Source organism: Balaenoptera borealis (genome assembly GCF_965194805.1).
Source record: "Balaenoptera borealis genome assembly, chromosome: X".
NCBI lineage: Eukaryota > Metazoa > Chordata > Mammalia > Artiodactyla > Balaenopteridae > Balaenoptera > Balaenoptera borealis.
Window position 1 is genome coordinate 32,264,254 of NC_138881.1, and position 26,101 is coordinate 32,290,354.

Consider the following 26,101-nt stretch of genomic DNA (forward strand, 5'->3'; position numbering starts at 1 on the left):
CTTACGGTAAGTGGCCTTCTCTGCGCACTCAATGAGTTAGCCCTAAACACCCAAATCCCCACTGGAAAACACTCCTGCCAGATTTGTATTAGATGGCTATAGAGTGATTCTGGTGGTAGTGGACATGCATATGAAGACTTCGGATAAAAACATTTAAAGAAATATGACAGTGAAAAAATATATTTTAAAATATAAATTATATACATGTATATGCTATTACATGTATATAATAATATAAATAGATATTTGCTGCTTCAGATACTATAAATTTATATAATCAAAGAGGCCACAATTTTTGGATGTTCTCTGGAAAAATAGGCAATGGATTATATTACATTGGAGTTTTCTATATTCAGGCATACGTGGTGATAGGCATTCCATGAACATAGGGTGATTAATGATCTATCTAATAGATGTTCTATTGTGTTCAAACGTTTTGCAGGTATTTTTCAGTTTTATAATATTATAACAACAATAAATGGTCTTGACAATAGGGTCCAAGTCATATAACTGTCTGTGTCCCATTAACATGTAAAGGTAGATGTGTATGGTTATAGGCACTTAGTAAGTTCTTTCTCATTATTAATCCTCCAAAGGAAACATTATATGCACATTTCATTGTTAAGGAAAGTTTTAAATTAATTGTATAAATTTTAAATTTGAAAATTAAAATTCAATACATATATAAACTATGACATTGAAATAATTTTATCGAAGTTCAAATGCAAGTAATAGATCGATCATATTATGCTATAATAATATGTTTTTTTCTTTTTTTCTTTTAGTGCTCAAGGAGCATGTATTTCTCATGTACTGCCAGAATTTCTGCTTGAACCAGAAGATTATAAGAAGTGGATTGAAATTACAGTAAGGGAATTTAATTTCTTGGAAAAATCTGCACTGTTATTGAATTTACTGGTTTTTGGTCTTTGTTAGATTTTATTTTAGAATCTTTGATTTTTTATTTATGAAATATCCTAAGGATTATGCCTCTCTGGACAGTATATATTTGTATTTGTCTAAAAATCTCTGTGGAGTTCCCATGCAGAAATGATTACATGGTTTCCTTAAATATACAGGTAATTGCTTCTTTTAAGGGATTTAGAAATAAAGAATGATCTGTGCTTATTTAAATTTTTTCTTAAAATACATCCTTAGACTATATATCTTTCAAAGAAAATACTGGTTTATTTTCCCTGCCACTTGCCACTTCCTTTCTTTAGTTTTAGAGAAGAATAGGGAGAAATTAAACAAGATATTCATTTTTTTTTCAAATTATACAATTCATTTTATGAAAACCTATTGAGAAGAGGAATTATCTTGAGAAGCCTGTAGGCTTTGAGGCAACGCTCCTTTAGTTGTGGCACTGTTAACTATAGTCACCACATGACATTAGTAGAAGAGCCAGGGGCCTGTTCTTTGGCAGTCTGCTGAGTTCCTGTGGCTTCATCCAAAGGGTGTGGCTCTTTTGGGGTTTCAGAATTCAGAATAATTTTGCATCTCATTCTACCACTTCTGCCACAGAGTGAGCTAGTAGGTACATTGTTTGAATAAATCTACAACCTGAAATAGGGGCTATGAGTTCCAGAAAGTTACCTGTGTTGATAGTTTCTATTACTGGCACATGGGGAATTAGAGATCTGGATGAGTGGGAAAAAAAGACATGTAAAGGTTTTGAAAAGAAAAAAATTGTATGCTAACTAAGTAGTTAAAACTTTGTACTTACATTTGCCTTGCATTGTAATTAACGTTGTGATATTTTATTTCTTATAGTCTTCCACTAATACCTTGCCCAAGTTTTCCAATATACCTAAGGAAAAGCATTCTATTGTTATAGATATTACAAAGTTTGAAGCCTGGAGTAAATGGGCATGGACAGATGTATTCCTTCAGACATACCAGGTAACTTTTCCACTTTTGTTCACTGCTAGGGGTTTTTTTGGGTTGATTTATATGAATAGTGTAGTAGTTAAGGTATAGGTAGTGCTTCTATAAAAGATTAAAAAGCACAGTGGCCCAAATAAGATAGAAATATTATTTTTCTTTCTCATGGAATTGTGGAGAAGTGGTTTAGAAATAGTGGGTGTCTCTTCCATCCTCAGTATTGGACTTTCATTTCTGGATCAGTTTCTCAGAACAGGGAAGAGCAGGTTAAAGAGTAGAAGACAAGTAAATACCTTTTAAGGATGTCATCTGAAAAATACATCATTTCCATTTCACCTTCCATTGGGCAAAATTTAGTCATGTGACTGCACCTAGCTTCAAGGGAAGTTGAGAAATGTAGTCTCTAAAATTGGTAGGTACAGACATATTCTGGTACATAAAAGGAAGGATTAAAGAATAGATGTTGGGGGACTTCCCTGGCGACCCAGTGGTTAAGACTCTGCGCTTCCAATGCAAGGAGTGCAGGTTCGATCCCTGGTCGGGGAACTAAGATCCCACATGCTGCGTGGCGTGGCCAAAAAATAAATAAAGAAAGAATAGATGTTGGTGAAAATTATGGTCTCTACCTCTAATGCTTAGTAGACTCTTGCTATAAAGTTATCCTGGAGAGATATTTACTAGGAATCATACAACTATAGGTGAGACTAGGTGTTGATGAGATCCTCCAGTTTGCTTCATGTTAAGTTCCATATTTGGGTAGATTAACGTAGCATAAATTGCACCTTCACACCCTATATCTTTATTGCTTAAACAAGTCCTGGTTTCAGTCTTTGAAATCATTCCCTAGGTTTCCAAATATGGCGCTGTGGATCTTGCCCACTAAGACCAGTAGAGGCTTTTGCTCTGTCCTCATAGATTACAACCACAGACAGGGTGAGCTGTAGGGTAGGGAGTTGAAAGAAGGAAGAAGTCAAATAGAAGCAGCAATTAGTCACTCAAAGGAAAGGATAAAATGAAAATCTAAATAGTGAGTAATATACGTAAGACTTTTGTCACAAAATGCTTTTTAAATGTGATCTTGTTTAGTCTTCACAACCAGTAATATCCCCAGTTTAGAAATGTGGGTACAAAGGTTCACATGCATACATACTTTCTTCCAAGATCACCTGATTTCGGCCATATAAAACCATCTGATGTAGGTAAAGCTTATTTCTTCCTTGTTGTTCTCCGCTGGGGCCCAGGAGCCCAGGTCCCTCTTGCTGCCCTCTGGCACTCTAAATCCTCCACTGCAGCCAGCCACCCAAGCCTACCCTCTGGCGAGGTCCTTCTGCGGCTTGATTCCCAGTTACTCCCCCTCTCTACCTTTTCCCAGTAACCTGCCCTGTCTTTCTTGCTGGATGTCAAGAGGAGAAATCCTGTATATTTTTAGTAATTCCCAGAAGAATGTATGGGGGAATTTGTGACTCTCACCCAAACTTAGATTTGGGAAAAGACAATTTTCTTCTTTTCTTTCTTAACTCCAGGCTGCCTCCTATATAATTTTGTCTACTGATAAAGAGGAGCACCTCCATAACAGAAGAGCTTCACATGTCCTAGTTTATGGACAAGCTAGTACTAATCTTGGTTTGTGGGCTTCATTCACTCACCCATTCACTTATGCGCTCCTGCATGCCTTCATGTATATGTCTCATTCATTTAACCCATTTTCCCCAACCTATAAGTCTATGAATTTAGATACCAAGTATCACTTGTAAACTCAGAACTTAATAGTGTGTCAGCTACATAGTAGGTGGCTCAACAAATATTTGTTGAATGAATTTATTCAACAACTATTATGGTCCAGGTACTATACTAGGTTCTGGGGGTATAAAAGTAAACTTGATATAGTCTGTCTCTTCAAGGATTTTGTGTCCTGGAGTATGTAAGCAACTAAATATATATAATTACAGGGAAGTATGACAAATGTTACAACAAGGTAAGCCCAAAGAACTAAGGATGAGCAGACGTAGAGAGGAACCTAACTTTCCTGTGTCTTGGAGAAGGTTTCTAGGAAAAAGGTAGATTTAAAATGAGCCCTGAGCAATGAGGAGGGTTTGGCAGGCAAGGTGGGGCATAGATTAGAGAGAAAGACAGTACAATTTGTGTGAAGGAGGTGGTAGGTGAGTTTTATTGGGGGGGTGGGGCAATAACATTTTTCCAGATAAAGGGAATTCAGTGTGGAAGTGCCTGTGGTTTGATAGAGCATTGTACGTTCTGAGGAATAAAAACAGTATGGCTGTGGGTAAGAGGAGTGGACTATGAGCCCGGTCAGAAATTAGACCGTGGTTGACTTCATAAGCCAAACCAAGGCATCTGGACTTTATGGATTTTAGCACAAGGTCAGTACAGAAGTCCTGAAGGATTTTAAACACAAAGTTGATATGATCAGTTTTGCATTCTAGAGAAATCACTCTGGTACGGTGTGGAAACTGTTTGTGGATTGATTTACAATGTTATGTTAGTTTCAGGTGTACAGCAAAGTGATTCAGTTTTATAAATATATATATATATATTTTTTTCTTTCTTTTTCAGATTCTTTTCCCTTATAAGTTATTACAAAATATTGAGTATAGCTCCCTGTGCTATACAGTAGGTGCTTGTTGGTTATGTATTTTATATATAGTAGTGTGTATATGTTAATCCCATTCTCCTAATTTATCCCCCCCTTTCCTCCCCTTTCCCCCTTGGTAACCACAGGTTTGTTTTCTATGTCTGTGGGTCTATTTCTGTTTTGTATATAAGTTCATTTATATCATTCTTTTTTTTTTTTAGATTCCACATATAAGCAATATTATGTAGTATTTGTCTTTTTGTCTGACTTTCTTCACTTAGCATGATAATCTCTAGGTCCATCCATGCTGCTGCAAATGGCATTATTTCATTCTTTTTTATGGCTGAGTAGTATTCCATTGTATATATGTACCACATTTTATCCATTCATCTGTCGATGGACATATAGGTTGTTTCCATGTCTTGGCTATTGTGAATAGTGCTGGTGCTGGGAATGCTTGTGGTAGTAGGAAAGATGAGAAAGGGGCAGTTTTCATAAATATTAGGAGTAGAACTCAGTAGGAGTTGGTGAATGACTACATCTTATGGGGGTGAAGGAGACAGAGAAGTCAAAGATCACAATGGGTTCCTTGCTCCGGTGACTGAGTGGAATTTGATCCCAGTCACTGAAATACAAGACAAGGGATGATAACAGGATTTTGTTTGGGGAAGACAAAGGGACACAGCAAGAGGGCATGATGAATTAATTTTGGTCCTACTGTATCATGGTGCTGTGTATGATTACCAGGTGGGTTGATCCTATAGTCAGGAGGTTGATCTGAATGGTAGCACGTGGTTGAGATTCTTCACTGATTCAGTGACAAAGTCATAGGCATGGATGATTGCCCAATAGATCACCTGTAGAACTGTGTTTCTCCATATATTGTGTCTAAAGCATGGGTAGCTCTAGGCATTCTACTAAATCAGTAATGGATTGACAATTTGACTTAAAAAAAAAGCAAGCAGTGTTGTTGAGATGAGTTTTACAAGTTAGAAATAGAAGATTGTGATTTTCACACAAATCCCTTTAGGTTCTAATTGTCTCTTTCCTAGAGGTCATTCGTGCATTTCAGGAATGCCTTTGTCAGTTCTTCTTTGCTAATAGTTTTAATAAGAGGATATAGCTTGTCTTAACCAATTTGATTTTGTGTCATTTGTGTTACTTTTGCTTGTTAAATTTACATGTTTAATTGTTGCTATTTTCTTTCATTATATTCCCAATTCACAAAAATGTATTGATGGCTAAAAAAATGGGTGATTGAAACATAAGGGAGGTGAAAACAGTAAAAGAAACACTTAAACTCAGAATGCTGTTCTAAATGTAAATTATAAATAGGGCTCTCATGTGGATATAAAGGATGAATATGTATGTGCTGAAAGAAGTGAATGTGATAATTTTATACAAGGATCTGGAAGAGAAAAAGATGATCAGAAATAAATATCTCAATAATAATTTTAATTAAACTGTTTATTCATTTGTTCCCAGTGTATTGTCTATCAGAAAGGTTTTTTTTTTTTTTTTAATAGTGGCACAGTTCTGTCAAATATATTGATATTTTTAAACAAAGAGCAACAATCTTTCTGGTTAATTAAACACATTTTCCCCATACCAGTTTAAATTCTCCCTATAATAAAATTGGAATATTTGTTGCTAAAGGAGGTAAGATATCAATTCTACTGAATATTTTAAATGAGCTTCAATAAAATATGATTGGCGAGAAAGCATAATTGGTGAAATTCTTTTATTAAATGGATTTGTAGGATGTCCCATAATGTCCCTGGAATGCAGTGTGGAAACACGATTATTCTCACATGAGATAGCAAGTATCGCACAGTTTATTGGGATTTAACCATGTATAGGGAACATATGAATAACTCTTTGCACATCTGTAATAATTATATAGTTGCCCCTGGGTATCGGGGATTGGTTCTAGGACCCCCCACAGAAACCAAATGCTAGGATACTCAAGTCTTTTATACACAATGGCATGGTATTTGCATATTACCCAGGCACATGCTCCCATATGCTTTAAATCTCCCATATACTTAAAATCATCTCTAGGTTATTTGTCATACCTAATACAATATAAATGCTCTGTAAATAGTTGTAAATACAGTTTAAATGTTTTGTAAATAGTTGCCAGCGTGGGGCAAATTCAAGTTTTGCTTTTTGGAATTCTGAATGTTTTCTATCTGTGGTTGGTTGGATCCAGGGATGTGGAACCCACAATGGGGAACCAGTGTATATGGAGGGTTGACTGTATATGAAAGAAGTATATGATAACATTTTCTTCTCTTTATCAGAGAAAGCCCATGCTTTATGAGGAGTGATTCTTTGTTATTTAAAGATTAATTTGTAAGGTACGTGGAGAAAATCCATCAGTGGTATATATTAATAGAGAATGAGCCATTGGTCACAACAAGAAAAGGTGTCACAAATGAACCCTTATTCATAGGGAAATGTGGGATTAAAAATATGCTTCTGTTCTGAATTCAGTGTAAAAGACATAGAAAAAAATTGTAAACACTGTCAAAGTAAGGCTACTGAATTATATAAGTTTATTGTGATCTCTGTGAATTCAACATCCTTCTTCCCAATGTTGAGATGTACTAGTTATGCAGGGATGGTCACTCTCATGCATTTTTCCAATAGGAGTGAGATTAAAAATAATATTTTCATAGCACTGATGTTTTCTGTATATACCATTTCCATTATTTTAAGTGGCTGGCTCAAACGATGCATCAAATGATGCTTTCCATGTCTTGGATACACTGCACATATACCTATAGGATTTGAATATCATGGTTTTTGATGTGGTACAAATCACTAAGCATTAAGAGTTTGACCGTTTCCAAAGATTTATTGGAGAAAAAAATGTATCCAGTTGTTGAAAGGACAGATAAACTGAATATGATTGTGTAGTTTCTGTACAGCTGAATTGATGAATGGGTGCTGAAATCTAGTCTACATGCTGCTTTCTAAGACTGGGGACTCTGGTCTAAGCTGTGTCTCACCAAAATGGGGGGCGGGAGCTCTTAATTTAAATGCAGGTACCATCAGGACATCATGCTCTCAGAGGGACTGCCATTTTCTAATCTGCACAAAGACACTGTATAGTTTATTCAGGTCCTGGGAATGAAGGCTGAAGAAACTCTTCCCCAAGATGAATGCTATTGAGGAGTATTATACTATTTGCTTTAATGTTATTTTCCAAGTTTAGTTTTTTTACCGTCTGCTTTTGAGTGTGATATGCTCATCAACCACCTTAGCATTTGATTAGTATTTGAAAGTAGATTTTAAAGAAAAATATCTCTGTTTTTTCTCATTTCATATTGGGCCTGACTGTCCATAACAATCAAAATGGGCACCCATTCTGTTAACTTATGATTATGAGTTATGATTTTCTCATTTAGTGGAAACAGAGTAAGAAAAGAAACTTACTGAATATATAAAGTGATACAGAGCTGAATATATTCATCATCTTGATAAATGTATATAACTTGATAGAGATTTAACAATATCATTCATCTCACTGATATGAAGCTATAGTTTTTCTCATTACTACCACTAACAAGTATTTTAAATATTGTGTCGAATCCTATTTTTTGAATTATGAAAATTGGTGGTCTGCGTGGTTTCTTAATGCAAATTTAGTGGTTTATAGAGGATAAAATTGGGATAAACACAGCTATAAAGTGAAAAGACAAGACAGCATAGGTTAGAAACCCAGTGTCAAAGAAACCCATTATTTAAAGAGAAAAGGAAGAGAATCCTGCAAATGAGCCTGAAATAGGCAAAAGGATGGCAGTAACACTTTATGATATCATGAACAAGTACGAAGGAGGGCCTTTGAGGGAGGATGTGGTTAACAGCATCAGCTGAAATTGAGAGGTTGCTTAAGATAATGATTAAAAAACTCTTTTGTTATTGGACAGCAAAGATGCCAAAAGACTTTCAGGGCATGGTGGTAGTGATGAGTTAGGGAAGGTCATTAGGTGTGCCTTGGTTTGATGAACAAAAGGAATAAATGAAAGTGGAGACAGTGAGGGTAGAAATCTCTTTCAAGAATTGTAACTGGTAGAGGGAACAGAAGAATCAAGGAGAATCCAATTTTGGGAGAACTCTCTAAAAGCTGAGTATAGTGAGCATGTTTTGATATGGCTGAAAAGGAACTGGTCGGAGGGAGAAGTTAAAGATCCTAAAGCTAAAGAAGACAGCTGATGTAGGACAGTAACAAAGAAGATGAGAAAGGCTGGTGTCTAGTACAAGAGAAGGGAGCGCTCATCCATTGTGGCTGTAGAGAAGGAAGAAAAGTGAGTGCAAATGCAAGAACTTTTAGACACGTGGTAGGACACTGACGTGTTCTCATTAAGATGTCATCCTTTTGCTCTTTGACATAGAGATGAGGGATTTTCTGAGAAAAACTAGCATGTAGGCTGAGAGGGGAGGAGGTTTGATAAAGATGATTAAGGAGTCAGGAGCCACCATGGATAATGTGAGTGAGAAGACAAGGGAAACGGGGATTTTTCTGGGCCTGCAGACTTCATCTTTCACTCAGGCACAGGTGCCTCTCAGGTTTCCTGGAAGCCCTGGCAGTGACCCCCTGGATGATGCTGTCCACCGCTGTAGAGCTGAGATCAGATCGATGCCGTGTCTTCTACCACCGGAAAGCTCCCCTGTAGCCTGGGTCTCTTCTTGGAGCTTTCTCTCCACCTCCTGTCTTAACTGAAACTTGCATCTTCTCCTCAGAGTCTCTTCTTTTGTTGTCCTCTTTAATAGGGGCTGTTGATGAACAAACTTGAATGCTTTTTAAAAAAAATTTTCTCTCTTCCTTTCTTTTTTAAAAAAACATTATTGTTTTCTTTTTTGTAGTTCTTACCTTATGGAATTAAATTATATTTTCTTTACAACACATTTGTGATCTTGATAGTATTTAGACTTAAATGACAGTAATAAGTTTCGTTATGGTGATAAGCATTTATGGTGTATTCAAACATTGTTTATTCTGCCCTTCCACTTAAACAATCTGATCAGTGGAAATGTAAACTTCTAAAAGTTAAATCTGATCTGATTCTTGCTGATTCCTACTGAAAATAATTGTGCCCCAAAATATATTTTTGAATTAAGATTTACTACAATAATTTGTACACAGGTTAGAACATTCAGTGAAATTGTAACAGATTAGTAAAATTAAAATTTGAGCTCATGTCATGATCTACATTTTATTTTTAATGAGTCAGTACTTCACATTTCTTCATTTCTATTCTATTTATTCATTATGAGACCAATCTTTATTTTAAAAATATTGTTTTCTTTAAACGTGGTCTAAACATATAAGAACCATTTCCTGGTGGAATAACAGCTTGAATTTTAGATCAGGAAGAAACACTGACAAATGCAGGTGTGATAGGCCTTATTCCTTGGAAACTTTGGAAAAGGAGTTAAATTTGGTAGCATTTTTTTTTTCATTCTACTTTTTATACTTTACCTTTTTTAAAGATTTTGCAATTCAACCATTTAGGATTAAATATCTTTCTAAATATACTTTAACTAGAGATTGCATTGTTGCCTTTGCCATGTTTCTATTTCTAAGTACAGTAACTGGCTTTGTATTATGTACTCAGTGTGTAATAATTGAATAAAGGAGTAGACATAGGCCTTCTTTCCTCTTAAACAGAATATGGTTTGAAATGGTTGAAATATTTGTATCACCTCAGTATCCAGTATAGTGCTCCACAGGACTGTATACAAGCCTATTTCTCCTCTAAATGGTGCTGAGATGCTTGGATTATTATTATTATTTTTTTGTGGTGGGGGGCTGAGTTGGGTCTTCATTGCTGTGCACGGGCTTTCTCTAGTTGCGGTGAGTGGGGGCTACTCTTTGTCGTGGTGCACAGGCTTCTCATTGTGGTAGCTTCTCGTTGTGGAGCACGGGCTCTAGGCGCACGGGCTTCAGTAGTAGTGGCACTCAGGCTCAGTAGTTGTGGCTCGCGGGCTCTAGAGCGCAGGCTCAGTAGTTGTGGCACACGGGCTTAGTTACTCCGCGGCATGTGGGATCTTCCTGGACCAGGGCTCAAACCTGTGTCCCCTGCATTGGCGGGCAGATTCTTAACCATTGCACCACCAGGGAAGCCCTTGGATTATTTTTTTAGCTTTTAATAGTTTGTTTCTTTATTCACATGTCATATGACTATATCCTCTTGCTTTTTATTACTGTTATCAATGCATCTGCTTACACAAGTTCCTTTTCCTAGTACTTGTAACTTTTTTGTGGCCTAAGAAACCAGATATTCAAGTTTACTTTTTTTTCTATAAAATAAAAGCAAATAGGCACTGCCTTAAAGTACACAAACAGGTTTTTATAAATTAAGTGGAAAAAAATTAACTTATAGACTTTGAGACTTCACAGATTGTAGCTCAGAATATTTACATATGTATTATGTGCTTGCTGGCTTGCCTGCATGAGGTTTTCAGAGGTAGCTGAGATTTGGATAGTGAGTTATTTACTGCATGTGCTCTGATTTTCATCTTTATTGCAGCACAATAAAAATCCATAGTAGATATGATTTTTTAAAATCTACTTTACAGACATACTTAAGGATGCTCAAGTTCTTTAAATCCTTCAAGAAAATTTCCCTCTGTTGATCACAAAGATTATGGGAAGACTCAGCTCATTGCTAACTGATCGCTAATGCCTAACGTATCCCGGTCCATAGGCAAAAATATATTGGAAGTGTTATCTTTTGCATAGTCAGTCATATAGGGCCTACTCTGCTTCACCAGCAGCATGGCCTTGGGTTTGGTTTGACAATCAAAAGTGGAAAATACACTGGACTTCACATAGCAACATGTTAACTTAGCTTTAAGGAAGTGTACAAGATAAGTAAAAAAGAGAATGCACAGTAACAGCAAAGTTGGAGGGCTTATCACTCATATCGTCACTTCTAGTGTCCCACTCACTCCACACTCAAATCAGAAATGTACACAAAGATGGAGCCCTAGTGGCCATGGACCATTTCAATTCAGGGAAGCCTTCAGTCTGAGGTTCTTTCCATTTTCTAGTCATGCAGCACACTCAGGGTGATGAGTTTAGGGATGGAAAACATTTCCCTTCTTCCCTTCTAGGTTCTTTAGCTGGTCCAATAATTACATTGATGTAAGACAAACAGGAGAAACAAGTTACATACATACAGAAGCCCCATGAAAATATGAGACAGTCAGAAAGTTGAGGCTTATATTCCATCCTGAACTAAGAATAAGGGGGTAGGGGTCTGGGGCTTCAAAGTGGGGGAAGACAATTCACAGGAAGATGGGAAGAGCAAATGTTTGGTAAGCAAATGTATAGGCTCCCTATCGAAATTCTTTTAGGCAGTTAAGGGAGAGGTAAAAAGTTTTTCCTGAGTTTGCTGGGTCTCAGTTGCTTTCAGTCAAAACAATCCACATGCAAAATTGGCACATCTTGGGGTGACTGTATTCTGTTCCCCGTCATGACTAATCATTCATTAACTGATACAAAGTCTTGAAAATGATGTCTGGGTGCTTGGTCCAGTACACCAATCCTCAATTGGATTCTCAATTAACTCGGATCTGGCATACTCCTATAAGTTCCTGGAGTTAATGGAGTAAAGAGACTCCAACCAAGTGTTAACCATCAGGCATCTCTAAATCTAAAATAATCATCATAAACTGGCTATTGATTCTTTCCTTCTGATCAATGTAGGCTGATTCGAGATGATTCTTCAGAACAAATCAAACTATCTGAATAATCTAAGAAAATGCAGAGATTTTTTTATGGACAATGAAAAGATGAAAATTGTCATCTCTATGTCAATTGGCAAAATAGATTAAAATAACACATAATTAAAAAAATCTGTCATTGAAAAACATTAAGTCACATGTAATAGTGAAAGTCATGTGGAACTAGAAGTGCATATGACAGTGGTTGGATAGCACTCAATATATGTAATGAAAGAATGTTACCGAGTCCAAGCTCGCTCTGTTTACCGCACGATAGGCCAATAAATCGGAGATGAGGTGTTGAGGCAAGGAATACGACTTTATTTGGAAAGCCGGCAGACTGAGAAGATGGCGGACTGATGTCTCAAAATTACCATCTTACAGGGTGTCTGGATGCCAGTTTCTTTTATAGAATCAGAGAGGGAAGTAAAGTAAAAAGGCAGAATAGAGAGGGAGAGGGGGGAGGAAGTAAAGTAAAAAGGACCATCAGTCTTGCAAAACATCTCCTGGAATGGCCAGCCTCTGAGAGGGGATGTGTTAATTTCTTCAGCCATTCACAGGTGGGTAGGATTCCCTGAGACAGGCCATTATGTATGATTATAATAACAAAAGCAATGAAAAGCAAAGGCTAAAGTCAAAGAAACAGATTCAACATGGAGTCAAAATTGGCTCGTCCATGTTACAATACTGTGATATTGTGATTTGTAATAAGAAATATAGATTTGGTCTTCATTGCCATTTCTGGCACAGAGCTCCTAAAACCCTGGGAATTTCTTAAGTGAGGAGAGTGGTGAAGGTGTTTTTGTTATGTTAATGAGGTGACTTTTGGAAAGCCTCTAGATCACCTAAAGGTGGGGGCTGGTCACCAGAGGAACTATCCATGTGATTAGAGGGTTGGAACTTTCATCCCACCTCCTGACCTCCTAGGAGGAAAGAGGAGCTGGAGGTTAAATCATTTGCCAATGGTCAATGATTTTTTTTTTTCTTTTTAAATTTTATTTTATTTTTTTATATAGCAGTTCTTATTAGTTATCTATTTTATACATATTAGTGTATATATGTCAATCACAATCTCCCAATTCATACGTTTGTTTTCTACATCTGTGTCTCTAGTTCTGCCTTGCAAACCGGTTCATCTGTACCATTTTTTCTAGATTCCACATATATGTGTTAACATACGATATTTGTTTTTCTCTTTCTGACTTACTTCATTCTGTATGACAGTCTCTAGGTCCATCCACGTCTCTACAAATGACCCAATTTCGTTCCTTTTTATGGCTGAGTAATATTCCATTGTATATATGTACCACATCTTCCTTATCCATTTGTCTGTTGATGGGCATTTAGGTTGCTTCCATGACCTGGCTATTGTAAATAGTGCTGCAGTGAACATTGGGATGCATGTGTCTTTTTGAATTATGGTTTTCTCAGGGTATATGCCCAGTAGTGTGATGGCTGGGTCATATGGTAGTTCTATTTTTAGTTTTTTAAGGGACCTCCATACTGTTCTCCATAGTGGCTGTATCAATTTACACTCCCACCAACAGTGCAAGAGGGTTCCCTTTTCTCCACACCCTCTCCAGCATTTGTTGTTTGTAGATTTTCTGATGATGCCCATTCTAACCAGTGTGAAGTGATACCTCACTGAAGTTTTGATTTGCATTTCTCTAATAATTAGTGATGTTGATCAGCTTTTCATGTGCTTCGTGGCCATCTGTATGTCTTCTTTGGAGAAATGTCTATTTAGGTCTTCTGCCCCTTTTTGGATTGGGTTGTTTTTTTAATATTGAGCTGCATGAGCTGTTTATATACTTTGGAGATTAAGCCTTTGTCCGTTGATTTATTTCAATGGCCAGTGATTTAATCAATCATGACTATGTAATGAAGCCTCCATAAACACCCCAAACAAACAGGGTTCAGAGAGCTTCTGGGTTGGTGAACACGTGGAGATGTGGGGAGAGTGGAGAGCCCAGAGGGGCATAGAAGCTCCTCACCCTTTCCCACATACCTTGCCCTAAGCATCTCTTCCATCTGGCTGTTCCTGCATCATATCCTTTTATAATAAACTCATGATCTAATAAGTAAAATGTTTCTCTGAGTTCTGTGAGGCTCTCTAGCAAATTAATTGAACTCAAGGAGGGGGTCGTGGGAACCTCTGATTTATAGCTAGTTTGTCAGAATTATAGCAACCTAGACTTTCAGCTGGCATATGAATTGAGTTACCAAGGAGGGTGTCATTGGAACCTCCAGCGGGTAGCTGGAAGGTCAGAAACAAAGGTAATAGCCTGGGCTTGCAGTTGGTATTTGAATTGAGGGAGGAGTAGTCTTGCAGGACTGAGTCCTTAACCTGTAGAATGTGATGATGTCTTCTGGTAGATAGTGTCAGTTTTACATTAAATTGTAGGATGCCCTGCTGGTGTCTGAGAATTGCTCATTTCTGTGGGGAAGCTCTGCCCCCTCCACATGCTGAAATTGGGTGTTGACCCAAAAGATATACTATTAGCAGTTTTGTCATTGTTGTTTCGAGTCTTTCAAATACTTCGTGTGGATTGAATGTTAAGCAAAAAATAGTAACACTTCTTACACATAGTGGATTTGGGTTTGCTTGTGATGGGGTCTTATATTTTGTATGTTCTATTCTGTATTTCATTTGTCTAGGAATTTATTTTTAGAGTATTTGACAAAATTAGTGTTTTGTGGCAGAGTAAAAACTAACGGGTCTTTCACTGCCGATAGTTGGAGAAGCGCTGCTGTAGAGCTAAGTACTCAGGGTGGTGGCTCTTCTTGTGGTAAAGATCACACGCATCCTCTGTGTGGGTCCATCATTAAATCCATATTTGTAGTCCGGGGTCACTTGTAGATCTTGTCTCATTTGCAGAGTGGAGGTAAGAGATGACAGATGAATCCTGAGCCAGTTCAGGTTATTAGCCTCAAACATTTATCTCAGCTGTTCTCAGGTGTTTGGTCATTTGGTAATCCCTGAGAAGGGGAAAAGGTTCTTTTCAAAGGCTTTTAATTGCATTGTTACAGAATATGTCATTTGAAGCCTAGGAACCCTAAGTCGCATAACTACCGGAAAGAAGGAGGAAAGAAGTTTTGTTACACTTCTGTCAAAAATGCTTAAATGATGCAAATCACATTTTTGAATGACTATTCTTACTAGACATATGCCAGATAATTATTCAGAATTCAGACATGGATTTTTTGATGGAATTTTAAAATAGTTCTCATTGTGGCAGAGTTAAGAATAGTTCTGGCACTCTTGTAGATATTTTAATACTTTTTAAACTGTAGCCATTTAAGACACTACATAGTGTAGATATGTTATATGTAAAGAAATGAGCACTTTTTCTAAAGTTAGAATTAACGTATACTTGACTAGGAAAGTACCAATACTTGTCTTAGACTGCATTCTCCTAGAAGCAGGCTCGGAGACAAGGTTTGAGTCCAAGTAGTTTATTTCAGAGGGGATCCTAAAAAGCATGGGTATTAGAGTAGGGAGTTGAATCAGAGAACGTGAGGAAGGCTGATAACAGATGTGGTTTCAAACAGGTTCCACTGTGGGCAACTGAGGCTCAGTTCCACAGGGGATCTGTAGGAGCACTGAATAATAAATCTCAGAGTCATCCCAACTGAGTGATGAGGAAGCTGGAGTATTTATCTACCAGTTCCCTGACCATTCTTGGTAGGGGGCTGCTTCAAGGGTCATTAATCTTCTGGCACTCCTGGCTGAGTGTGCTCCCATGTGCCAGAGAAAAAGCCCTCCAGCAGAGATTTGTAGGTCTTTACCTACAAAGTAAGTAGGTGAGTAGCTTTCCGAATGAGAGGTGAATGCTGGAGAGATATGGTCAGGCTACCGACAGTATCACTAAAGCATATCGCTCAGATTGTGGTCTTCACACCCATGCCTGTCTATTACAGGTTTGGGATGAACCAAGGAGCTGAGTTTGTACAGTAATGTAAACCAAATGCTCTGACTCCTTCATTGAGAAAGTCTTGCTGTATATATGTAGGTTCTGGGTGGGATGAACAGCTTGTGATCTACTACCTCGCTAGTAGAGCAGCACTTTTGAGTAGCTCATTGCTATATTACACTACTGATCAGACACTGGTTTCTTTACTTGATCTTAATATTGCTTAATTATTTTTAAACTCAGATGCGTAGCTTCATGATCAAACATGTGGTGTATATGTAGTGAATGGTGCTATGATGTAAAGACACCAAATTTTATGATATAGGATACAAACATGCCAAATTTCAAAATTGTATACATTTTTGTTGTCTTAAAAAAATATCATTATCACAATCAGTTGTGACTTGATAACTTATTCTTTGATTTTCTAAATTTTACTTTTATAAGTTATATAAGCTGGCAAAGAAATGAGAAAGGAATTTCAAATCCTTGTGTTTTTTTTTTGTTTTTTTAAATTAATTAATTAATTAATTTATTTTTGGCTGTGTTGGGTCTTCGTTTCTGTGCGAGGGCTTTCTCTAGCTGTGGCAAGTGGGGGCCACTCTTCATCGCGGTGCGCGGGCCTCTCACTATCGCGGCCTCTCTTGTCGCGGAGCACAGGCTCCAGACGCGCAGGCTCAGTAGTTGTGGCTCACGGGCCTAGTTGCTCCGCGGCATGTGGGATCTTCCCAGACCAGGGCTCGAACCCGTGTCCCCTGCATTGGCAGGCAGATTCTCAACCACTGCACCACCAGGGAAGCCCCAATCCTTGTGTTTTTAATGAAATGGCACTTGAAAAAAATTGTCCTCCAATCAGTTAATTTTTTAATTAGGTAATGCAATATTATGATTTATAAGAAATATATTTGGTCTGACCAAATATATATATTTCTCATATATATTTGGTCCAAATATATATATTTCTCATATATATTTGGTCCAAATATATATATTTCTCATATATATTTGGTCCAAATATGTATATTTCTCATACATATTTGGTCTTCATCCATGGTTCCTGGCTTATAGCTCCCAAAACCCTTGGGATTTCCTGAGTGATAAGAGCAATGGGAGCATCTTTTGTTATAATATTTGGTGTTTTGTCCTCAGTTCCTGAAATCCCTTCAGAGCCATAAAGTTGAAATGGATATCTTGTTATTCATAAGAAGCACCTTTCCACCACAACTAGGTTTACGTTAATGAAGTGACTTTTGGAGAGCACCTAAGGATGGGAGCTGGTTGCCAGGGGAACCAACCAAGAGTAGAGCATTGGGAACTTTCACTCCCATGTCCTGATTTCCAGGGAGGGAATAGGAGCTGGAGGTTGAATCAGTCCCCAATGTCTAATTATTTAATTAATCATTCCTGTGTAATGAAGCCCCCCATAAAACCCCAAAGGAGGGGGGTTCAGAAACCATCCAACCAGAATGCTTCCACAAGCCACCGTGCTGGGTCCCAAACTCCACGAGGAGAGAAGCTCCTTTGTTCAGGACCTCACCCTATGTATCTCTTCATCTGGCTGTTAATTCCTATCTTTTAATTTCCTTTGTAATAAACCAGTAATCTAATGAGTAAAAGGGTTTCCTGAGTTCTGTGAGCTGTTCTAACAAATTAATTGAACCCAAGGAAGGGGTCATTGGAACCTCCAACAGATAGCCCATTGGTCAGAAGCACAGGTAGCAACCTGGGCTTGTGATTGACATCTGAAGTGGAGGACAGTCTTGTGGGACAGAGCTCTTAACCTGTGGACTCTGATACAACCTCTGTGTAGATAGTATCAGAATTGAGTTGAATTGTAGGACATCTAGCTGGTGCCAGAGAATTGCTTGGTGGTGTGTATTTACTCTTTGCTTGGTAGTATTGACTCTTTAAATACTAGTTTTTATTTTGCCATTCAGGTCTAGTAACATTTCTTTCTCTCTCTCTTACCCAAATTTTAGGCTCTGGTACTATACTGAGTTGTACCACATAGCATCAATAATCTGCCCCCTGTACATGTGCAAAATTCACCAAAAGTCAATCCTTGATTTGCATCCAGCAACATGTATTCTAATCCTGAAAGGATTCTGCTTAGTTGGATGAACACAAATTATGAGAACAGCTGACATGTTATTTGGAAAAACTGTCCCAAAGGTGAGAAATTTTTTTCTTTAAATAAATTATCACAAATTGTAGTCTGACAATATAGAAGGAACCACAGAACCAAACACAGAATCCATAGATTCTAGACCTGACTACAGCATTTACTCTGTTCTACAAATAGGATGTCCTATAACATTTTCAAGATCAGTTTCCTTACATGTGTCAGGGAGGGGGAAATTTCCCCCTCTACCTGTCTTGAATTCTTGTGGCTGGACTAATAATAAAATTAACACAAGACAGATTAACAGGAGAAAAAGAAACACATTTTAATTCATGCGTATGGAGGTCCCATTAAAAATTGGACCTAAGAAGTGGCCAAAGCAGGCAGCTTTTATACTTTTTAAACAGAGAAATTGGTGATGAATTGGCAGGACAAAGAAACTTAGGCTTTGGGTGCTTCATTAGTGAAGAATCTAAGCAGAGTTTGGGCTTGGGGTAGTCAGTTAAAGAAGTAATGTTTTGTTTATACAGGTATCTCTGCCCGAATTCCCTGTCTCTGGTGATAAGGGTGTCCTTCTGCCTTCAGATGCAGGGAGTGCACCTTTCACGTGATAGATTCATCTCCTACTTTCAGGGACACAAAGAGGAGGGTCAAAGTGTCCCTCTTGCATTGGCTGTTTCGTAAGTAACTTGAATTCAAAATAATCAATATGCCATTGAGGCACATTTTGGGGCAGCCTGCCCTGGGCCCCAATACATGTAAAACGGAAATATTAAAAGATGCTTCTTCAATTTATTTTGAAGAATAAATGGTAAAAATTAAGTAGAGATGCTCTACAAATGAAAGATAGCCTTAACGCTGCTGGCATTTTCAGCTTTATAAAGTACTAAATTTAGGTGACACTGCTGAAACCTTGTACATAATTAGTTGAGACCAAGTGAAAATTAACTAGAAAACACCTTACATGTCATTGTGACAGTCATGTTGGTAATCACTAAGTGTGAATTTTGAGGGGGTAGGTCATATTAAGTCCATATACCAAGACCAAGACAAGCGGGTGATCATAGATAGACCTGCTCCAGTGTTCAGGAGGGCACTCCCTGGTTCTGTCATTGAGGAATGAGGCTTTATAAATTTCTACCCTGAGAGCCTTACATTCTTTGAAATAATTCCAATTGGCTAGTATAGCTGTGCATTTTTTTCTTCATCATAAGCATTGCTTGTATTGAGAAGAGGACATGTGCACGTTGGTTGTTTCTTTGGCTTCCATTCAGCTACCCTCTTCCAAGTACATACAAACCTGTCATGTTCAGAGTGGGTTATGTTTTATTTTTTATACAGAACCCTCAGAGTTTAATCTAAACTTTAGAAGTAATGGGAAGATTAAAAGTATGATTTAAAATGAGACTTTGAATTACAGTTGCTCCTAACTTAAAGGCATTAGTTTAGCAAACATAGTGACATCAAGATTGAAAGACATATATTGATATATTGGTATTAGAGAACAGTAAACATGGAATATTTTATTACCTTCTAATTGACATGCTGATAATATCAAGCAATTTGCCTTGAAGCTGCAATTTAATAAGATTCAAATCTTATAAACATGTATTTGGCCCATTCAAAGATGTAAAACAAGGTGTTAATAAGTAGTTTGATTACTGAGGAATAACACTTTAACCAGAGTGTTATACAATATGTACATATATTAGAAATGAATATGTTCTTTTGTTGTAAAATTATTATGGTTCTATTTTTTACCAACAAAATGATGTACACAAGTTGTTTTCACAGAGTTTGCTGCATTTTTTAGAATAATGCATTATGGGCACTGGCCTATTTTCTGCTTTTTAAAACACTGTGTCTCATGCCTTTGCAAAGCCCTTGCACTTCCTGTTCCCTCTGCTTGGAGCTTCATTTTCTTGGATATCTTCACGATTCATTTTCCCACTTCACTCAAGACCCTGCTCAAATATCACATTATCTGAGAAGCTTTCCCAGTACCCTCTCTAAATTAGTACATCCTTCAGTCCTTCTCTTTCTTGCTTATTTTTCTCAATAGTGTTGATCCCCAGTCATATTTATACCCTGCCTTCTCCTGTAGAATGTGAGCTTCTTAACAGGAACAATCTATTCTGTTTTGTTGTTTGCTGCTGTAGTCTCAGAAAAGTGCCTGGAAAATAACAGATATCAAATATTGTTTGAGTAAATAAATAAATGAATGAAAAAATGAGTGAATAAAGGGGCACACTCAGGTTTTATATATTTCTCTACCCTATTTCAGACAATTGAGTGTATATTAGCTTACTAGTTTGTACCTGCTAGTACCAATGTAGGGATCAGGTCGAATGGTTGAGTTAGAAAGAGGCACTTTCCGTGTTCAGTATGTACCTGAGTACAGGTCTGCATGGTTAATAACTGTGGCGGTCCATGAGGAGAAGCTCTCTGAAGGGCTTTGCTTAGGTTAACTTGGGCTGAGAAAAAGTCATACTCAGTGCCCCGGATTTTTACTTCTCAACATTGACACTTACTCCACTCATCCCTCTCCATTGGTAAAGTCTCACCATGGTTACAGCTTGGTGCAGTGGTGTTGTGCAGGGTAGATGGATAGAGCTGCACTTCACACCTGTTGATTAAGAAACTCTGAGGATGGGGCCTAGCAATCTGTGTTTTAGTAAACCCTCCATGTGATTCTGACGCACTCTAAAGTATGAAGCAATTAGCCCATAGTATCGCAAAAAGCAATTAGTGCTTTTAAATTGTTCACAGAATGGTATTTATTTACCAGTTACATTTGAAAAAGAAGTCCCTTCTTTAAACAACAATTCCTTTGAAGTAATAATGACTGAGAACGTCTCCAAATTAATGTCAGACATCACACCACAGATCCGGGAAGCTCAGAGAATACCAATCAGGATAAATGCCCCAAAACCTTTATACCGAGGCATATTATATTCAAACTGCAGAAAATCAAAGATAAAGAAAGAATCTTGAAAGAAGCCAAAGGAAAAAACACCTTACCTGTAGACAGACAAAGATAAGAATTATATCCAACTTCTCCTCAGAAATCATGCATTCAGGAAGAGAGTGGAGTGAAATATTTAAAGTGTTGAGGGAAAACTAACTTATAATTCTGTACTCTGAAATTATCCTTCAATAGTGAAGGAGAAACATTGCAGAGAATAGATAGTGGGCCTCGATTACACACTTTTTGGGTAAACTGATCAGATGGCAGCTTGTAGAGTCAACCTTAAGGACAGTGTGTCCTTGATCAACCTGATGGGGCAACAAATAAAGAATTTTTCGTTGATAACGGATTTCTCAGAAACTCTTGTGAGTTTAGCATTGGAACCAACATGACAGGTTGTTTGCATATTGCGTATCTGCTGAGGTCTTGCTATCAGCACCTCTACCTCACTTAGGACAGGGCTGATACATTCCTTTTTTAAATTATTTTTAATTTTTTTCCTTTAATTTATTTATTAAAAAATTTTTTTTTATTTTGTTGAGGTAACATTGATTTATAACTGATACATTTCTGTCATTAGAATTTAAAAAAAAATTTTATTCACTTTATTTAAACAAAGCAAAACAAAAAACTGTTCAGCCATTTCTTTTACCTCTGTACCCCCTACCTCTTGTAATCACCAGCCTGTTTTCTGTGTCCATGAGCTTGGTTTTTGTTGTTGTTGCTTTAGATTCTACATAGAAGAGAGATCATATGGTATTTGTCTTTCTCTGTCTGACTTATTTTACTTAGCATAATGTCCTCAAGGTCCATCCATGTTGTGACAAATGGAAAGATTTCACTTTTTTTATGGCTGAATAACATTCCATTGTGTGTCCGTGTGTGTGTGTGTGTGTGTGTGTATGTATACCACAATTTCTTTAGTATTTATTTGTCTATTGATTTATCCATTTATCCATTAATGGACATCTAGGTTGTTCCCATGTTTTGGATATTATAAATAATGCTGCAGTGAACATGGGGACTCGTATATCTTTTCAAATTACTGTTTTCATTTTCTTCAGATAAATACTCAGAATTGGACTTGCTGCATTGTATGGTAGTTCTCTTTTTAGTTTTTTGAGGAAGCTCCATACTGTTTTACATAGTCAGTGCACCAATTTACATTCCCACCAACCATGCACAAGGGTTCCCTTTTCTCCACACCCTCGCCAACACTTGTTATTTCTTGTCTTTTTGATAATAGCCATTCTAACAGGTGTGAGGCCATATCTCATTGTGATTTCGATTTGTATTTCCCCGATGATTGGAGATGTTGAGCATCTTTTCATGTACCTGTTAGCCACCTGTATGCCTTCTTTGGAAAAATGTCTGTTTACATCTTCTGCCCATTTTTCAGTGGGATTGTTTAGGGGGTGTTTTGCCATTGAGTTGTATGAATTTTTTATATATTTTGAATATAAGCCCAGTGATTTAATTATTCATGCCTATGTAATGAAACCTCCATAAAAATTCGGAAGGACAGGGTTCAGAGAACTTCTGGGTTGGTGAATACATATGTTGAGATATGGAGAGAGTAGTGCACTTGGAGAGGGCAAGGAAACTCTGCCCCCCTTCCCATATACCTTGCCCTGTGCACCTTTTCCATCTGGATGTTCATTTGTATTCTTTATCATGTCCTTTTATAATAAACTGATAAATATAAGTAAATTTTCCCTGAAATCTGTGATTGCTCTAGCTAATAAACTGAATCCAAAGGGGAAGGAGGTCATGGGAACCTCTGATTTATAGCTAGTTGGTCAGAAGTACAGGTAACAATCTGGACATGTGACTGGCATCTGAAGTGCACGGAGGGATTCCTTGGAATCTTCAATCTGTTGGTCAGAAGAATCAGTGTTAACCTGGACTTGCGATTGGCCTGTGAAGTAGAGGGCAGTCCTGTGGGTCTGAGCATTTTACCTGTGGAATATGATTCTATCTCAATTCTGATAGTGTCAGAATTGAGTTGAATTATAGGACACCCAGCTGGTGTCCTGAGCATTGCTTGGTGGTGTGGGACCCCTCCTCCCCAACATGCACACACATTCATGTTGGAATTGGTCTCAGAACAATTTTACACTTGTAAATAGATAAGAGCATATATTTTTAAGAGCAGAGGTTAACAACCATTATCCCCTAACATTTACTTTGTTTAAATAATCAATATTAAAATATATCTGCTAATAGTTTACAGCTTAACTCTTTGTCCATTGTGGCAGTAGAAACTGTAATCCTGTAACTGAGTACTGATTTGTCTGACTCAGTGTTGAGTCAGTATTGACTGACTCAGTATTGACCGAGGTCTTAAGTGTCAAGAGCCATGAAATTAGCGTCAAGTCCCTTAAAAATGTAAAAGGGTTGATAAATCACAGCACAGAGAGAGAACTTTTTTTTTCTTTTTAGGGCGAGGAGAGTTGTTGGTCTTGAATTTGTTGACTTCAGTGACTGTTCTTTAATTTATTATATATATTTTATAATTTCTTTATTCCTTAGCTGAATGATAGACATATATATTGTTTCCATTTTGTGGCTATTATGAAGAAAGCCTCTACAAACATTTATATACTAGTCTTTTATAGACATATGTTTCTATTTCTCTGAGGTAAGTATCTAGGATTGGAGTTTCTGAATCATATGGTAAGTGTATTTTTAATAATTTATCAAGATATAATTCCAATACCATAAAATTCATCCATTTACAGTATATGACTTAATAGTTTTCAGTATTTGATAGATTTGTGCAACCATCATCACAATCTAATTTCAGAACATTTTCATTGTCCCCCAGTGGGTACGGGATGTTTCTATTAGCAATCACTTCTCACTCCCCCAGCACCAGGAAAACACCAGTCTACCTCATCTCTATGGATTTACCTATTCTGGATATTTCATGTAAATGGAATCATATAATAAATATCTTTGAGGCTGATTTTTTTCACTTATTCCAGGTTCAGACATTTACAAATAATATTCCATTATACGCCTGTACCACATTGTGTTTATCCATTTATCATTTGATGAATAGTTGGATTGTCTCTACTTTTTGGCTGTTATAAATAATGCTGCCATGAACATTCATGTAAAGGTTTTTGTGGACATATGTTTTCATTTTACTTGAGAATGACATAGGAGTGGAATCTCTGGACCATATGATAACTGAATGTTTAACATTTTGATAAATTTCTAAACAGTTTTCTAAAGTGCCGGTACAATTTTACTTTCCCACCATCAATGTGTAAAGGTTCCAATTTGTACACATCCTCAACAACACTTGTGACTGTTTTTTTAACTATAGTCATTAGGTGTGTGTGAAGTAGTGTTTTATTTGGGTGTCAATTGCATTCCTTAGTGACTAATGGTGTTGTGAATTCAGTATTTTCAATTTGTAATACTTTTTCTTCAACTTTTTCTTTTTATTATACTTTAGTATGTGATAATATAAGATCCTCTTACCCCTGTCCACAACTGTGTTCTTCTAAAATTAGATGGTTTATTCGCTTGCTAGGTTTCCAAGGTTGGCATTGTAATAACAAAATTTGGAAAAAAATAATACAGAGAAAATGTTAAAGGAAACATATGACAAAAAGTATTCAATGACTAATATTAAAAATATTAAAAAAGAATCAGGAATATTCATAATTGTAGTCAGCACAATAGGGGACTCAGAACAATGAAAGCATATTATAGAATTTAATATGGATGTGACATTTCAAAATCCATAATAAATATATTAGTTCATTTGGTAAATAGTACTAGATCAGTTGGCTGACATTTTGTAATTAAGGTAAAGTTAACTCTGTACTATACACTATATACTATAAATGAATTCTAAATGTATGAAAAAGTATTAAGTATAAAAACAGACTATAAAATAACTTGAAAAAAATAAGTTAATCTTTATGTGAGTTTACTGTGATAATTCATTTTTTAAAACTCTAACAAGAACAGAAGCAACTGAAAATATTATTTGTTTAGCAAATATTTATTAAACACCAATTTATATGCCCAGCACAGTTCTGGGGATTAAAGATGCAGCAGAGAACAAAAAAGCCCAAATCCCTTCTAACATTGCAGTTATATTCTAGTAGAAAGAAGTTAGCTGCCTGGGCCTTGGAAATAAATCTAGTCTCTCTTAGGTGGCAGGTGAGAATTTTTTTGTCACTCCCAACATCTTCACAAGTTGATTAATTAAAACCCTATTATCTTTGTGATTGGAGCCCTTAGTTGCTCACTGAACTGAAAAAATAGTTTAAGAAATAGAATCATAAACAGTATATATACATATATGTATGTATATATGTGTATATATATATATGTGTATATACATATATATACACAAGTAATTTAGCATTTTTAAAATACAGAACAAGTACATAAGTAGATATACATCAATTCACCAACTGTTTTACCAGTGTTTCCACTCCAGTGATTTCCTATTCAGTCATCTTCTGTTCCTAGCCCCATGATCAGGACAAACTGTCAGTTACCATTTCTGATGGTCCAAGAAGGATCAGTGCTTGTGATATCACTGTAACAGGAAGTTAAGGAATGAGGCAGACAGCCAACCATCCTTTTCCGTAATGCTCAGAGTTATTGTATAGATAATTCATTAGGGGAAAGTTCGTATCTTTTTTTTTCAGTATTTCATAATTTTGGCTGTAACATTAAAGTGACCTTCAGACAGTCCCAGACATTAGGTATCTGATAAGAATTCTTCTAATATTTAGCTTTTTTCAAAATGCTCTAAAAAGATTCACAAATATTATTCATCTCTTTGAAGGGAGGGAGACAAGACTCTTTATAAAATAGCTAGTAAGGGATTTTCAGCCTTGTGGAAGGAAAACATG

General features: G+C 36.8%; 1 protein-coding gene across 1 annotated transcript in view; it reads left to right on the top strand.

Annotated features, from left to right (window-relative positions):
• The window catches only part of CFAP47 (cilia and flagella associated protein 47), a 431,032-nt gene that overhangs the window by 123,695 nt on the left and 281,236 nt on the right, over positions 1-26,101 (top strand). The window contains 6 exon segments of the mRNA XM_082377789.1: positions 786-867; positions 1,774-1,902; positions 18,105-18,119; positions 18,123-18,188; positions 18,192-18,266; positions 18,270-18,297. Coding sequence (XP_082233915.1) covers positions 786-867; positions 1,774-1,902; positions 18,105-18,119; positions 18,123-18,188; positions 18,192-18,266; positions 18,270-18,297 — 395 coding nt within the window.